Below are 18158 nucleotides of genomic sequence, written 5' to 3' on the forward strand. Positions count from 1 at the left end.
CTAAAAGCCTTTAGCCAAATATCTTCAAGAGACAGGAGCATCAGGAGCAGGAGGAGCAGCAGGAGGAGGAGCAGGAGCCACAGGAGCAGAAGCGACAGCCACAACAACGGCAGTTGGATGGGTTGAAAGGATTCGAGCGGCGAATCCCTAAATACACTAACGCAAGTCCTTCGATAATAGAATTTAGGGGCATTTCACGCAGACTTGCCGAGAACATTTGTCTTCAAAACAAACCACTTTACACTGGATATATGTGACCATAGATATGCGAATTCCCCTGCAAGGAGCTGCCGAATCTCCCCAGCTTTCAGCCATTGCTAATTTCTCTTGTCGTAATGCGCATATGTAATAGCATAGAAATGCAGCAAAATGCATTTAAAATTTAAGATTTAAAATTTATAGAATACTCTTGAATGGAAAGCTTCAAATGAAATATGTACCAATTAATGTGAATTTAATAAGAATTGATTTGTTCTTTTTTGATGCTAGTAACAATTTAGGGGAAAAAGCGAGCGTTCTCTTCCGCCTGAAATGTAATAAAACTTTTATTGAATGGTTCTATATATATATATATATATATATATATATACATACATATATAGCTATGCAAACGTCTGACAAAAATTTAAATACATTTGGCAAGGGCATGAAAACAACTGACTGAGCAGAGACAGCCAGGGCCATGTGCATATTTTTATATGGCCATCTATGTATTTGTTCGCCAAACACATGAGTGTGTGTGTAAGTGGTGTGTGTGTGGGGTGTGCTCTTGCTCCCATATGTCGGTATGTCTAGGCTTATGTAAATAACGAAGCGACGAGTTTTTGTTAGCATAGAAAGCCAAAGCGGAGTTTCGGCCAGGATACCGCATTCCACCACCTTTCACTCGGATTCCAGAAACCCAGCAGCTGAATCAGGATGCCAATATAAAAAGCCAAGCTGAGCCACTTGTGAAAATGAAAGGAAAATGTCGACTGAAGATGGACATCAGCCAGCCGACAAACGGACATGTGGACACACGGACAAAGGACATTGGGCACCCCTAGGCATAAGAGCAGATGCGTGGGCAGGGGGCAGGGGGATTGGCATCCAGGAAAAACGAGAAAGGATTCCTCACACAAAGAAACCAAAGTTTTCCCTCAGCTCGAGTCGCAAGTATTTCCTGGTTATTCTTCGGTCCAGCAATTGAGTTAGATTTGATGCATATCAGATGCTTATGCTCGGCTGAATGCTGAATGCTGTCCAGTACCCTCTCCATAGTCCCTTCCATTCGTTCCATTGCTGGCCAAAAACTCCCGGCTCAACCATCTATGTAAATGCCCTCCGGGGTGTTGCGTTCGCTTGGCGGAAAAAGGGGGCCGAGTGGGGCTAAGCAGGGGATTATCGAGTGCACCCGCAGTGGCCACTATATTTGCATATACAGTGCGTGCGAAAACTATAAATCACAGTGCTTCGCAGCAATTCATGTGGCATGTGCATGTTGACTGGACTTTAAAAAACCAAAATAGAGAGTTCGGGACATCATAAAAAATCTAAGAAATAGTTTAGCCTTTGAAAAGAGCAGATGGAATGAATTAGTTTTTTAAAGGATTTAGATTTAAATCTGAAAGTGCCTTGAATAATACTTTTACCTCTCTATAAATACGTATATTAGATACCTGCCTTAGATACCAAGGCAATGCCAACGTCTAATGTCTAATAATATATTGCTATTCTTACTCTGAATCAATAAGTTTAATTATATATATGCCTTGCACTCTCAGAAATTATTGATACCATGTAAATTTCATAAAAACCGAGCAAAAGTCAAGTGCGTTTCAATATTATATGAAGCCAATGTCCATTAGAGCAATCGACACTTGCCAACAACTATTAATGGAATGGAATATGCCTAATCCACAAGCCAAAGAAAAGTGAATAATTTATCAGGCAATTATCACCCGTTGCAGCCACTTAGGCGTCCTACAGTTGCGAAACGCACTGTTCGCCTAGTTAGTTTGGTTATTTGCACAAACGGATGAAGAAAAGTAATTAATTATTGTGTCGAGTATAAATAAATATTGTTGTAGTCTATCGCATGCAGTTTTCTTTGTTTTTCCTCTCAGTCTATCTCACTCCTTCATCAGTTGCTGGGTGTGCTGTGTGTGTTGGCCATAAATCAATAGATCCACACACACTCGCACACCCAAACGGAAGAGGCAATGCACAAGTTTAACTGACCATGTGACACATAAATATGTGAAAGCGAGGATGTGGTTGGGGTCCGAAAGGCGGGAGGCGTGGCAGCTCGTCCTCCGGGGGCAGATGAAATGCTATCGCCGGCAGGAGTGGAGAAAAGTCCGTAGAAAAACACTTTGGGGAGCGAACTCAACTCGGGGATCGTGTGGAAATCGCTACTGAAATGTGGGGGATTTATCAATATTTAGCCATGATAACTAAATAGCTGCAAGTGAAACTCAGCCGCGTTTTTCTAGGCCGCAGGCAAATATTGATACACGATTAGAAATTCAGCTGGTGTTTATACCAATTATAACCGGTTGAACAAATTAAAAGTTTTAAATTGAAACTGCTGTAATTTTGTATGCCAGACAACCAGTCGTATACGTGATATGAGCAATTTGCAATCTTTTCGCTTTAAAGCAATTTCGTTATTGATTTAAATTATTCTGCTTGCACTATGCTTTCTCAATTTTTGCTGCGTCAGCTTAAAAAATGAAATAAACTAGCTGGAGTACAAATCTCAAATTCAAGTTTGAATGGAAAATTCATTGAGTCACTTTTGCAGCTAAATAAATAACAAGAAGAATGACTGCAAACGGAATTGCTGAGTTCTAAGGAGCAAATCAACCGAGAAATCGCAGCTCTAAGCGTTTTTGTGCGACCTTTCTGGCCGGCAAGTGGAAAGTTGACGTTGGTTAATAGACGCTCAACTGCAACTGATTTCCCATTAACTGCATTAATCAATACCATTTCATCGCCTGTCCGCTCCCGTCTGTCCAGTCTGTGCATCCTCAAATTCCCAATCCCAATTCAAATCGCTGCCCTGAACCAGAGCGAGTCAATCAATACGTATTTCCCCAATTCGGAGTACGATTCGCTGTCGGATCCATTTCCATCTCCGAATCCTTGTCCTTCCCCGATACCCATCAGTCGCATCCGCCAGATGCGCTGACAGTTTGCGGTGGCACCTCAAAGGGAATCTCATCGTTTATTTATGCGCTCGGCCAGAGGCATCGATGTAACCTATTCTGTATGGTTCTAGTACGGAGCTGCCCGATCGACTGTGTTAGTTGGACACCTCTTGGGAAAGTGCTTTCTCCGAGCCCGACACAATGGGGATCTTAATCAGGCTGGCATCTAAATGCGGCTCAAATTGAATAATGAATGCAAAGTGGCCGGCCTGCAAGTATTTGTGAGGCCAGTTAGCCGCCGGCGGGGGCGGGGATGGGGTTGGGTTTAGTTAAATGAATGGCCCCAAAAGGGGGGAGGGGTGTGCCCACATCCCCCATCGGTTGTTAGGTGGGCGTGGTCGTTGCTGCTCAATGAAATGCATTAAATCAAGGCATCGTTGAAAGAGCCCAGCAGGTGTGCAGGCCCAACTCCGAAAACTAGTCAACGAAATGGAAATTTTCCACCAGCGCGTTCGCAATTGGGAGTGGGCATGGGTTTTTGCCGTAAACATCAATTACGCCGCCCAAACTATTCACGCGATTAGCCGCGTTCTCTAGTTATTGGATAATAGCCCCAATCGGTGGGAAGGGGAAGGGGGATAGTAAGGGGTTTTCCGGGTTTCCAGGGTTCCGGGGTCTCTGGGGCTCCAAGAGGCTTACGCTGAATTGAATTAACGGCCACGTTGTCTGGTCCGGACTGTGGCGTTGTAAATTTCACTGCATCTGATAAACTCGACATGGAGGCCCACGGAACGTTTCTGCCCGGTAGACGAATCAGAATCGGCATCGGAGCAGGATCTGGGTGAGAAGTGGTGGCCAGGCGGATGAGGAGGCAGCGCACCCACACGGCCAACAGAAGACCCAGACGTAGAGTTATTTCAACGAAACAAGAAATGTAAAACAGACAGGGACAGACAAAACGACTCAGTTGGGCACTGGGAGAAAAGAGTAGTGAGTCCTCCAATAAATTTCTTGTTACTAAATATCCTTAAGCTCCGGAGTAACTGCAAAATGTATCTGCCTGTCTTGATTGTGTTTTGTATTTACCTGCAGCTAATATTTGCCTATCGTTTAATATTTCCATGCCATTTGCTTGATATTCCAAATAAAACCAGCTTCAATGGGACGTCAAATGTATTTTTAGTTTACTGAACTGAATATCTCCGACCTGAAGTCGTAAATTACAAATTTATGATATCACATTTTTAAATATGATTGATATGAAGGGGAATAAAAATGCATATATGAATGGCCCTTCCTTTTCAAGAATTTATGAAATGTGCTGATTGAGAGGATAACTTATATTTCACAGATTTAATTGGTTTGGCCAGGCTGTTTTCTTATTAATTTATCCTTTTTCAAATAATTAAAAGTTTTTGATATATTCCATCTCGCTTTTCTTTTGACACATTTTAATGTTTGTTCCTCGGGCGTTGAAAAATTCTTGTATATTTCACTCATATTTCACTTGCAAAGTAAACAAAACTGCCATCAGATCTGTTTTTCCACTTCTGACACGGTAATAATTTGAATTTGATTTATTTGTATTTATTTATTTGAACTTGCCCAGTCATATATATTTCTATATTTCTACAATAAATATATTACCATATTTGGAAATCCTTCATTCATGCTTTTGCATAGTTGCTCTTGGGGCTAATTGGAAATCCGGGATTTACTTACTAATAAAAGCGCTCTGACTGCAATAAAATACTTTCAAATGGCCAACGAAATATACTTTAAAATTCGAGGGTCCTTTTTAGCAGGAAGCCGTTGATTTTTTTGGCTGTGTGATGGGGGAGTTTATTGCTGCGCTCTGCGCTTCTTGGCACTGCTCGGGTCTGGTCCTAAAAGCGAAAAGCCATTTGTATTCATTTGAAATTAATTTAGCATTCATTCAAGGCAGCGGAAGCCCCTGCAATCCCCCCTTCAGCACCCCAATTGGCCACGCCCCTGGGACAACCCCCCTTCCCCCTTTTTCGCAGTGAGCAATAAATGGCATCGGCGAGCTAAGCAATGGATAAATACGTGTACGTGGCATACATTTCACGGGCGACGACGTCTGGGGGCCATGCCCACTTTCGCTTATCGATAAGCAGTTGAAGACAGAGCTCCATCCTACCAACTCCCTTTCCCAATCCTGGCAAGAAAAACCCCATCTCCCGTGGAGCTGGCAATTGAAACTACCACAATGCACGGGCAACGACAAGGCCTGCTCCACTAATTTTAACAAATTAATTGGCAACAATAAATTCGCTGGCGAAAAGGTGAACAGATAGGATCTCAGCGGGTGGGCCCTATGGCCATGGGTGTGGGCATCCATGGGGGTGGATAGATTGCTCCACTAATTTGATTTCTTGAATGGCCCAGCAAGCGTTAAGTATCGCACTGGAGTCAATATAAGCCTGCTACCGAGTAGAGTGAGGATATAATGAACTGTCGACTCGTTATATCGAGCAGAGTTTATTTGTTGGTGTTATACTTATGCAATATCTTTGGTAAGTTATAGGATAATAGACATAAAATAAAAAGATTTGATGCCTTTTAGTGTAAAGACTGCATTTCTAATCGTATCTCAAAGATTTAAGTTCCAATAAATCTCTCTGATAATATCAAATCCTAATTCTATAATTATCCAAGCCATCTATTCTTCCTGTGTTCCGTTTGACCTGATTGCGTGCTTACTTAATTATAGAAATTGTAAAGTGTTTAGTGCGGCTCTGCCTCCGTTCTGGCCAACTCGATGTATTCCCATTTCAATTGTTTGGTAATGGAATTCTATAATCAAATGTCAACTCGTGGCAACACACACACTCACACACACACACACACACACAATTGGGAGGGTCAAAACAACTTTAATCATTCGTAATGGCCGCTAGGTGGCGTGTCAATTACAGGGCCATTGTCTGTCAATTTTCTGTTGCATTGGCTCGCTGTTATATTGCTATCTCTTTTGCTGGCCAGCCACCTGTCTCTGTCCGTTTGAGTGCGTCTGTCTCTTTCGCCGGCGCCATGCTCATTTGCATTGCGATGTTTTGAGGCCTACAGGGCATTCCCCAGTCAAGCACACTCCACTTTATCGGCCTCCGACCGGGTGGGCATTTTATTTATGAGCTCGTAAGGCATGCGTTGAAATGCCCGTTCCGAGTTTTCTGAATGCGGGTGGGTAGCGGGGGTAGTGGGTGTACTTGGCGGTGTGGAGGGGGAGGGCATATGAGAGGGGGGGCTACGCTTTTGACAGCCACATTTGCGGCCATAACACGCAACATTTGACATGGTCGGCGCAGCAACGACGACGAGGTACAGGTGTTGGTCGTACCCCCATAACACCCATAACACCCATAGACCCCATAAGCCCCTTAAACCCTCTTATAGCCCTTATAACGCTTTTAGCTCTACTATACCCCGTTTTCTAGTCCCTTAACGAAGCCACACAAATCTCTCTCGAGTGCGACGCATGGACATAAACTGAAATTGGCCTATAACTGTCTGTTCAATTGTTTTTGCGCGAATGGAGGGGGCGAGGGTACGAGTACGGTTCGATGGCGAATAAGCTAAAAGGATTCCCATGGCTATACCTATGGCTAAACCAATACCTATATATTGCGGTAAAAATCACATTTACATGGCCCGGCGTAAATCATTCATGTGCGAGAAAGACTATATTAATATGCCAAAACGAAGGCGTCTCTACTACGAATATTCATTTGTACGTGACTATGGAGCATATTAGGTTCGTCTGGCCACGATTCCCACCACTCGGATTTCGATTCGGCCCGACTGTTACCAGTCGGTCTCGCATTGAGGCAGGTTGTGCTAATAACCCAGATAGTACAGATGGCGAAGCCCAAGAGAGAGGGAGAGAAAGATAGAGAGCGAGAGAGTGTGACGGAGGAAGGATGGAGAGCAAAACGATCCGGCTTGGTGGTTAGCTGGAAAACCAAGGGATAACCGAGTCGGGTTGAAAAACGGAAAGCGACGAAATTAAGGAAGGAAAATAAACCCTTGCCTTAAAATAAAACCGCTCATCAGGCATGCAAAGAAAGCGACATCAAATGGATGGCGAATTAATATTTGATATGCTCTGACTTTCGGGGAAATCCTCTCGCATCCTCGAAGGTCCTTTTCGGTTGTGCGCCTGCGCGGGAGCGCGCTTTTCGGAGTCTCGCGTTTCGGAGTCGCGGTGCACGTTCCTTGCGCTTGCCGAGATGGACTCGAAATCAGTTCCAGCACGCGAATCCTGACGCAAGGATGCCCGTGAACGCTGCTCCGTTGTCGCCGTCGGATAAATCACTCATACGGGAAGGGAAGCACCGGGAAAAGGGAAAGTGCCAGCAGAAGCAGCAGGAGCAGGAGCAACACCATCGCCACATCGCATTGTGCCACATTTAAAAATGAAAACAGACGAGGGAATGAAGTGAAGGCAGAAGCCAAAAGCCGTTTAATAACTAAATCCCACGGAGCCATCGTTGGTCACGTTCTGAGACGGATACACAAAATGCCTCTCTCCGCGTATCCTTCGAACTTGTGTGTTCGTGTGTGTGTGCCTGCGTCTGTAACTGTGACTGTGTCTGTGTGCTTCCCCCTGTCTCAGTGTAAGTGTGCATACCTATAGGGCTCTGGCTGGCACCTAATGTGGCCAACACACACATACGCACATTGCCGACTATACGAATATAATAATATAAAGCCCACGTCCTTGTCGCTCGCCTCGCTGTCATCGTGTGCGTGCGTGTCCATGTGTCCACTTCCGCCGAACGGATATATTTTCGAAATCCGCGCTATTAAGCCACGCACCCAAGTAAGCCAGTAAGCCAGACCAAAATAAACCTGTGTCTGCGATTGGGCCACTTTTTTGACCATTGTTGAACCGAATTGATTGGTGAACTGTGACGTTGGTGAATTGCGGCATTGTTGAATGCCAATCGTTATTGTGCAACTGTTGAATGGGCCATGCCAGCGGGCCCGCCTAATTATTGCGCATTGCGCAACCGAATGTCAAAGCCAAGATCGAGTGTAACGCAGTTGTAAAATCAAAGAGCTCAAGTATTTTGCCCGTTTGGATTACGTGGAGGATGACGCTGGTGTCATTTGGAAGTCATTGCCGAGACCCGTAAGTGAAGGAATTTAATTTAATGCGGCACAAGGACGAGCTGGGCAAAAACAAACAATAAATAGGGTCCTGGCTGACTGGCCAAACTGCGGTCGCCCTTTGTCCGCCGTTTCCGTTTGACAGGCCTGAAAAGTTAGGCAAAAGAACAACAGAATAATGTTGTTCCCGGGCAGGCGAGGCAAAACAAAAAACTTTTGTTTAATTTCCATGGAGAGTCGAAAGGGCGCCGGCATACGGGGAACGCTTCGGCTAGGCGATAATTCCGCTGTAATAGCTGCGAAAAAATGAAGCCCGTCGCGGCAACCTCTTTTATTATTATATTCCCGGAAAAAAGCAGGAAAACCAGGCACCAGGCAACCGAAAAGCCGTCGGCCGAAAGGCCAAAAGTGACCAAAACAAATGGCCTGGTCCTGGGAGCGGACTGCTGACCCTTGGAGTCACGCAGCTAATTGGACTGACAACAAATGTATATTTTTGAGTAATGACCGGGATTATGAACGACCGCTCTAGGATCCTACCCTCTCACTGTGCCCCCTTTCGCCACGAGCTGACTGATTACCGAGTTGGAGTCATAAATAATGAGAGGGACACCCACGCCGAGGACTCGGGGGAGTCCTGGCACCAGACTGACAAATTCGCCCAAAGGAAAGTCGAGTGGGGAAGGAAGTCTGTGAAAGCAATATCGAGTTTATCCAGATAAAACTATATAGTTGACAAGGTCGTTTAGCCAGGAGCTCAGCTTGTGGAAACTTTTTAATTTCATCCTTCACGAAGTTTTCGACTTTTGCCTTAATTTTCCATCCGCTGCGGGGGTATACCACCCTCCCCCTCCCCTCCATACCATCCCTTTCCCCCTTGTAATTGCTTTACCCACATTGCAATGCAATGTGCCTGACTCCCCACCCCCATCGGCCATGAATGCATTTTCTGTGGCGAATCTGAAACGCATTTTCTTGCCCTGGCAACAAGTCGAAACCAAAAGCTGGGGCTACATCCGGCATTAACCTCATTAACCCGACATTCAGCAGAACCATTTCCCATTTCCCATTTGCCTGGCCTGCGATGGCTCTTGTTCTGTTAATTGGAATTGTGGTGCAGTGAGGTCCATAAATATGCACACATAAGTCGCCTTGAATCAATAATTTATGCTTAATTGTTGGATTCTGGAAGAGATCCACAGCATAATGGTGTGCGCAATTGGTTCGATTGAATCTGTTGGGATATTTTGCTCGTAATATATATAATATAATTATATATTCTTGGCAATAGGAAAACGCAGCTGCCATTTGCCAGACAACCAGTAATTTGCTGACCCAGTTATAAAGCTAATTTCAGCTCGTTTCTATATTAATTAAATTAGATAGCCATAGAATGGTTGCATTTTTTCAATAAACAAGCCAATTTTGTTTCAACTATAATTGAATATTTTGTCGAATAATTGCAGTGCGTAGTTGTGGGAAAAATATTCTTAATAGTGGGTTTGAATGGAAAACTACCAACTGAAGTCGGTAATTTTGTTGGGATTATATAAAATAATCATATAATTTGCATTAATTTTACTTTATTATTCATTGCTCGTTTAATATTTAACGCTGTATTAAGGCTCAATTGTGTCATATTTATATATTAAGTTAATTGTTATTATTCAATCGTTTGGCCATCTCGGAGTAATGAAACGCACTGTACTTAACAATTGCCGAGATGGGTAGGCAATTTTCCGGCCGACAAGGAAGCCATATTGACTTGACCCACTCCACCCAGTAGTAACCCCACTCCCCTTGCCATATTACGGATATATATCTGGCTTTCATCATTTGTGCGGCAAATTACTTTGCCATTCCCCCAGTTATTTTCCAAGGCGCGTCCTCCGCCACTGGCCCCATAAAAAAGAGCCCTGGTAATAATATTTCCTCCTTTGCAGATTATTAAACCTTAAACCGTAAACGGAGCAAATACAACAGCCGGCAGGAGCGGAGGACTCCTCATCGCCCTCATCCAAATAGCTAGCAGCCGAGTGGAGAGCATAAAACATGTGGACAACGGACTGCCCGGGAGCGTTGAAAGCGATTTGCCTGGTGCCGCTGTGGCTGCTCCTCATCCTCGGTGGGTATTCCTCAACGAAATTGCACGGCGAAAAAAATGTAGGTGTAATCCTTTCCGTAATAGGCAATGAAGAAGGAAAAAGGATCAAAACCGCAGCCATATAAATCGCTGAAAGTGAATGTAGCTAGTTTAAAATGTACAGGGACTTAAGTGCTCTTCACTGTCCTATTCATTTTGTAATAATGAAGGATATTGCTATATATGTAAAGGTTTATCAACAATTAAAGTAGCGGTAATGAAAGTTAAATAATCTATTTAAGCATTAAAGATCATTCGAATTTGTCAATGTGTCACTGGTCGATTGCATGTCTATTTTAATTAAACCCATTGACACTGATGACAAGAACAGATATGATAGGCTTGATTTAAGCCAAAAGGCTCATTCAACAGCCTCTTAATCGCAGCTCGCATAAATCTCGCATAGGTGATTTAAGGCCCCAAATAGAATTCGTTTCGTTGGAGAGCTTTTATTTATTTGGAAAATGAAAAACGACCTTCTTTCGCCGGCAAACGTGCATAATTGATGGGCAATTTAAGTGATATTCTTACACAACTCCACCCCTTTTGCATGCACATACACATGTACATAGGTATTAATGGGTCTGCATCCACTGTTTGTTCATTCACAGATTGCGGCACGGTCGGTGGCGAGGTGCCGCCGCATTACTGGGAAACCCCGTACTCGCAGCCGTACTTCGACAACTCCTCGAGGCGTGAGGTCACCGCAACCGTGGGCCAGGCGGCCCTGCTGCACTGCCGCGTCCGGAATCTGGGCGATCGAGCGGTAAGTGTTGGGGGTCGGGGCACGGCTGCGGAGCCAGCCAGCAATTAATGCGCCATGCGCCCCAAAGGTTTCCCCAGCATTATATTCGCATAAGGCATAAGGCATACAGCAAAACAAACGACCTGCGGCGGTCGTGTGGCAGATTTGTAGATTACTTTTAAAAGATTACGCCATAAAGTTGGCGGTTGGACCCACCATTGTGGCGATGGTGGTGGTGGTGGCTACACCCATCCCCGAATGTCTGTGGGTTGAATGCGCTCCATGCGCCCCATCCCAACGCCCAATAGCACTTTGTGTTTGGCTCGCTCTGGTTTGCACATTTGTAACACGGCTTCGCTTCCGCTACGAGCGATTTGTTAGCAATGCAACAACACTGGGTTCCGAACCGCCCTAACCCCTCACCCCTCAGCCCACTGCCCTCTGCCCTCAGCCCTTTGACCCCTGACCCATAAGCCAGCCCCGCCCTACCCCCACCTAACTGCCTGCTCAACCTTTTGTCCCAAGCAAGCGCTCTGTGGCTGTGCAATTATGCGGTGTAATAAATTTTACGTTGTCCGTGTCTTGCCCCGTATACCCCGGAGATTCCACCTCGGACCCCGTAGACCCCGATTCGCCGCCAGGAAGCGACAACGATGTCAGCAACGCTCGTTCGCCCGCCCAACTTTCAGCAAGTCAGTTGAATTGAGTAATTAACGCCGGGCTTGGAGCTGGGGTGGATCCAACATGCGGAGCCCAGCTCTGAACTCTGCTCGGTGTCCCTAATCCTCCAGCCGAGGCATTGTCTCCCCTTATATGCGGCTAATTGGCGGTGTCTCCAGCACGTTGCATTCAACATTCTCGGCGCTGCATGCTGCATGCTGCACGAATCCCGAGTCGTAGGGATTCATTTTCCAGTCACTCAACGTGCTCCTCGCCCAAGTTTCGTGCTAATTGATTGTCGCAATATATGCACGACATGAAAATTTGCCTCTAAATGGAATTTTTCGCATTTCGTTGCATACTTCCAGGGGGCGGGCGGGGGCAGAGTCCAAAGGAAAAGCCGAAGGAAAACTAAACGAAGCTTAATCGCTATTCGAAAATGTAGCTCAAGTGAAGTGAACTAGTTCACTTGCCATTGTGCTGTTGATTTATGAAGAAAGTTTCTGCTCCATATTGTTTCCAAATATGTTGTGCACTTTAATTAACATATATCAACTCAACTCAACTATGAAAACTGAAAACCCTTTAGTTAATATGCTTTAAACGAACATTTCAATGGTCGCTTGTTGCAAATTATGAGATTTACTTAACTTTTTTGTACTTAACATTAATCAATCATACATTGCGTATTAACGGGCTTATAAAAAGAGACATTTTTTAATAGAAAATTTCATTACGAATGTGTTAATTGTTTGGTTTCCTTTTTTTTTTGTTTTTTGTGGCTTTTCTGAGCGAATAATCACGGTGTTGACCAAAGTTTCGCCTTGAAACTATTTGCACTGGGGAAATGCAATTAATTTTAATTGAATATTGTGTATTAGCAAACGACCGGTTAATGAATGTATGTATTTTAATTTAAATTTAAATGTAAATCAAGCAGCTTCTTTATGAGCACGACGGTGCTTGCCAGGCACTAATCCATAATTAATTGAACCCAAACAAACGAGCAAATTAAGCAGTGCACTAAACCGAGTGCTTCATTTTCCCTCTTGGCAGAATGGAGAAGAAGTCCTATAAACGAAATCCGGATTCCGGAATGTGTATAAAACTATTGTGGGGCTGAGCCACACTAAGTAACCCAATTGCAGCCATAAATTAGAGTCCAGACAAAGCCGTAACAGGCAATTAATGAATTTCTAGTTTTTCCCGCCCACAAATGGCAAAACTTTGGGCAACCATTTAAAGTTGCTCAATTTGCTACGGAGCTTTGGTGCTTCGGTGCTTCGTTGCTTCGGAGCTAAAGCATCCTTCAGGTGCCACAATTTCTGGCAAGGAGCACAAAGAACGAGTGGCAGGAATCCTTTTAAGCCGTGCCACACACTATTGTTGGCCGAGAAAAATCCTGCTAATTATACGAACATATAAAAGAGCAATTCTGTTATTATTTTGGGGATTAGCCATGTGAAACGATTTGCGACTTGCCCCACTGAATATTAAGTGAAAATTTTTATTTCGTCGACCAAAACTTTGGCTTATTTCTCTATTGCCAGAGAGATGTCATAAAGTTCAATCCATGAAACAAATAGAGCAATTTTCACTTTGAAAAAAATGGAAAAAATGGCTTGAAAACATTTTGATGCAAATATTAGATGGCAAGTCGATTTAGTTTCACTTTAGCAGTTTAGAGTAGATAATCTTGTTTGTGTCAATATTTAAGTGGCATCAGCAGTATGCAATTATATGCATCCAATTTTGTGTATCACATATAAAGCATAACAGCACGAATATAGAAACATATTATAATGTTTACGAATGCGAGCAACTCCCCTTTTGAGCACGAAATAATTTTTCATCTGCAACTTTGACAGCTGCATGCATTTTTTCGTGCAAGAAAGGCAGCCGAAAAAGGCTTTTATTAAATTTATATACACGTTTTCAAGTGTGTATGTAGGTCAACTTTTTGCTGGTGCCAAGTGGCAACAAAAGTTAGATTGAATTAATTTTTTGTTTACGAAAACCAGCACAGTTGTACAATTGAAAAATACTGAGGCAGCGGCAGTGGTGTATAAAAATAACGAGATGGCCACTTCTGCTTTTTTTGATAAAGGGAAATACCGACAGCGATAATATCCTTGCATATAATGAATATTTCTTTGAGAAAAGAAACCGTTTTTAAGTGTAGGAATTTTAATAAAATAGGCTTTATGCTCTAAAAGATGCCGCCGCTAATGACTTATGGGCTCAACGCATTATGGACTTAATGGCCACTTCCTTCTCCGCCAGGTGTCCTGGATAAGGAAGCGCGACCTGCACATCCTGACGGTGGGAATACTAACGTACACAAACGACCAGCGCTTCCAGTCGCTGCACTCCGAGGGATCCGACGAGTGGACGCTGCGCATCTCATCGCCGCAGCCGCGGGATTCGGGCACCTACGAGTGCCAGGTGTCCACGGAGCCGAAGATCAGCCAGGGATTCCGCCTCAACGTTGTGGGTGAGTATCGAAACCGGTGGATGGGCTGGTGGGGGATGGGGGACGAGATGTTAGCTGGCCATTAAGTGGGCGGTGTGCTAATTAATGGCCTGCCCCGTGTGGCTTTTTATTACCTCTCAACGGCAGTGTCGCGGGCCAAGATCCTGGGCAACGCGGAGCTCTTCATCAAGAGCGGCAGCGACATCAATCTCACCTGCCTGGCGATGCAGTCGCCGGTGCCGCCATCGTTCATCTACTGGTACAAGGGCAAGCGGGTCATGAATTACTCGCAGCGCGGTGGCATCAACGTCATCACGGAGCGTTCCACACGGACCAGCAAGCTGCTCATAGCCAAGGCCACGCCGGCGGATTCGGGCAACTACACGTGCTCCCCGAGCAGCTCAGGTGAGTCCCAGTTCCACGTCCAGCTCCACGCTCCAACCTGCCACCCACACTCGCAAAATTTGATTGCCAAAAAAATGAGCAAAGAAGACAGGTAACTGAAAGCTACTTCGAGTTGGCAGTAGTTTCAGTGGGGATTAATCTTTAATTTAAGCAAAGTTGTAAAAGTCTTAGCAACTCGTTCAATTCTTAATTTAAAAGGCAAGGCATTACTTACGAGTACTCCAAAAATAGCAACAATCTGCTCGCACAAGTCTTCTGAACTTTTTGAGCCACTCGGAAGTGAAATGGATAACATGAGTGATTGTTCATCAGGCTGAGTTTTTCCTGGGTGGGCGTATAAAGTTATTGATACCTTTTATAAATAACTCGCTGTCTGCGTTGGATTTCCTAATGGGTGGAATTTATTGTCATGCATAGCTATTAACCTTTAGGTCTTCTATTTCTGTGCAAAGTTTGCATTCTATTATTGTAAATCTAATAATTACACGTACTTTAAACGCAGGTGTTTGCTTGGGCAAGTATCAGTTTTAATAAAACTCATAAATTATTTCGTGTCAAAAGCCAAAAGCGTATTCTGTTCTTTCCTAAAATTCGATGAAATCTAACTTAACTTTTAACCCGCTCATCAATGCAGTAATTTTATATGTTTCCTGTGGAATTTGTCATATATAAATTCCTCACTTTTCAAAGGATTCGAGCACTGAATTTGGCGAGTGTGCACCCGGGGCAATTAATGTGACTTTGTGACCGCCACATTCTCATTTCCCGCCACTCCCACTCGTTGCAGATGCCGCCTCCGTGGTGGTGCACGTCATCAACGGGGAACATCCGGCCGCCATGCAGCACGGCAACAGCAGCGCCAGCTGCCTGCGCCCCCTTTCAGCCACGTCCGTGCCTTTCGTCCTTGCCACCTGGATGTCGATGACGGTGGCGTCTGTCGCCTGGAACTCTAACCTCAACGGCAACTGGAAGTGGAGCCCCGACTGGCGCTGGCACTGGAACCCCAAATGGAATTGGAGCAACCTGGCCGCCGGTCTAGTGGGCCTCTGGAGCTGGAGCTGATCCGGAAGGCAGTTGCATTGGCAGTCGAAGATCCAAAACGCTGAGCAACGGTCCCGGCCAAGTTGGGACTGAAGCACTCCTCGCCAGGTGCATTTAATGAGAGCGGCGGTGGAGCGAAGTCTTACGAACTAGTGTACATATACAGTGTGTCCTTCAACGAGTATTATCTATAAGACATCCCCGAGCAGGCAGGCAGTATTACGCAAGGAGTTTTAATCAACCACAGTCAACAGGAAGAGTCCAGGCCACATGCACTATTCATACTCATAGTCGGGAGAAATTAATGAGAAAGTATAACGTAACAAAATCGCAGCAGCTGCTGTTCAACCCAAAAATCAATGTTTTCATTGTATATCATTTGAAATTCATTTCGCTTTCGCACACAGGGCTATAATCACCGCAAAACCGGCCAAAAGTCAGCAATTATAGAGAACCTTTCGGTTTACAGTATCATTTGGGCTTATTGAAGCAGAAATGTCCGATTGTATATATACAATACACAAACATAAATAATTTAGGCCCTCGATTGTTTATTTATTCATACCGAAATCAAACACCCTGCACGTTGGGAACTGAAGTGAATGAAGTGAATAGATGGGGAGGCTAGCCCCCTCTATATTTATATATACATATATATATATATAGATGGTTATTCAGTGTATATGGATAAGTTTTTATCTGGTTGTCAGCCGCAAAATTGTTCTACGTAGTCCATCATCTAGTTACTGTGTAAAATATTCATAATTGATAATTGTACATTTAGAGGTCGGTTTTAAGCGGTCTTGATAAGACTTTTAAGCAGTAAGTGCGAACGGATCGATTCGATCGCGGTTCAACCCGAAACCAAATAGCGAAAAAAAGGAAAAACTTACAGAAATTATTAAAACTAACGAAAAATGATAAAATGGTAATGAAGCTAACCTAAGCAGAGTCAAGTATGTTTTTCTGTTTAAACAATGCAAAAATAAACGAACAATGTTTCTCCATAATAAATGAAAATATGGTTATGGTTACAAAAAAAAAAAAAACAAAAGAAAATTGAAAAACCAAAGTGTGGCATGTGCGCATCGAGCGTTTTCTCATTTCATTAAGATGGGGTCATGTGGCAGCTTAACGAGCCACATAATGGGGGCGGAAGCGCAAAGGGGAGTGGCTGGTACAAGTTTTTATCCTATTATGGCAGCATTTAATTAACGTCCGATTTGGTGGCCCGTATGCGTAGCCAGAATCGCTTCGATCATCTTCATTATGCATACGCCACGTTGGCCCGCAAATCCGACAGCTACTGGCCACATTTGGTGGCAGCCACAATCCATGGCCACCGCCGCAGTGCCAATGTGCCCCCGAAAATGAAAGACTAATTAAGCGGCTTATTTGCGCGTATTAATAGACCGACTTGTGGTCAGCTCACCATGTGTTCTATGTGTTATGGGTATTGTGTGTGTGCCATGGGTGTCATGTGTGTGTGTGCGTTTGGTTCGACAAAAACGCGAGGTGGCACTGAAAACCCAACTAGCAACCAGTAACCAGCCAGCGACTGGCTAAACCAACAAGTATTTATATTTCGATTTAAAAATAGCAAAAAAGCAACCTACGCAAACAAGGACACCAGCTACACGCACACATCTACAAACTATGGCCACTGCAGATACAACCGAAATGGACTTATAACACTGTAGAGGAGCTTACGTGACAGGGATTTTGTACACTGAGGGTGCGGGGGAAAAAGGGTGCAAAAGTCAAAGGAAAATAAATGGTTTTTCAGCTTTTATTTACTTGAGAGACGGTGTCCCGAAATGGGGGATACAACAAAAAACGAGATGGGAGAACGGAATGCAGCCATGGATGAGGTTGATGATGCGCCAGTGGAATCAATGTAAAGGTCACAATTTATTCAATTGCCTTTTGCCAAGATATTTTTATGGCGTGTTCATGTGCCTGGACACCCGCTCACTGATATTGGCCATGGCCAGCTAGCCAGCCAGCCAGTCAGCCATTCGGCCAGGAGGAGCAGACCTAATCCCAAATCACAACGGAATTACAAACTGGTAATGGTTATGTGGCGGAAGAAGATGATGAAGAAGAAGACGACGAAGAGCAGGGTCTCGGAAGCCGGGACTTTTGGCCCCCAAACCCCGGGCACATAATGGCCAATTGATAGCCAAAAGGCATTAACACGCCAAAGAAATTCCCCAGGCTAAAACAGAGATGTTGCCAAAAAAGCGAGCAAATTTCCAGCTAACACACACATACCCACATTCACACACACACACACACACTTGCAGAGAGTAGACGGGGAAAATATTAAGTTCAAATGTAGCAGAAATCCAAAATACGTGCCATGACATAGAAAACAGCAATGCCAAAGGGGCCGCACATGAGGACAGGGAGGGGGTGGGTCTTTGG

At 44.3% G+C, this 18158-nt stretch overlaps 1 protein-coding gene across 2 annotated transcripts; it reads left to right on the forward strand.

Moving 5' to 3' along the window:
• The first annotated feature begins 7411 nt into the window (after positions 1-7411).
• LOC117145099 (hemicentin-2) lies at positions 7412-16728 on the forward strand. 2 transcript variants are annotated; one of them, XM_033310618.1, is made up of 6 exons: positions 7412-8286; positions 10208-10389; positions 11019-11173; positions 14096-14306; positions 14433-14690; positions 15478-16728. In XM_033310618.1, exons 2-6 carry the CDS (start codon positions 10317-10319, stop codon positions 15750-15752), a joined length of 972 nt encoding a protein of 323 aa, XP_033166509.1. In that variant the 5' UTR covers positions 7412-8286; positions 10208-10316; the 3' UTR covers positions 15753-16728. The 2 variants fall into 2 exon arrangements, with proteins under 2 accessions (XP_033166509.1, XP_033166510.1); XM_033310619.1 differs by having other exon boundaries at positions 7412-7768.
• Positions 16729-18158: the final 1430 nt, after the last annotated feature.

The sequence above is a fragment of the Drosophila mauritiana genome, chromosome 3R (genome assembly GCF_004382145.1).
Source record: "Drosophila mauritiana strain mau12 chromosome 3R, ASM438214v1, whole genome shotgun sequence".
NCBI lineage: Eukaryota > Metazoa > Arthropoda > Insecta > Diptera > Drosophilidae > Drosophila > Drosophila mauritiana.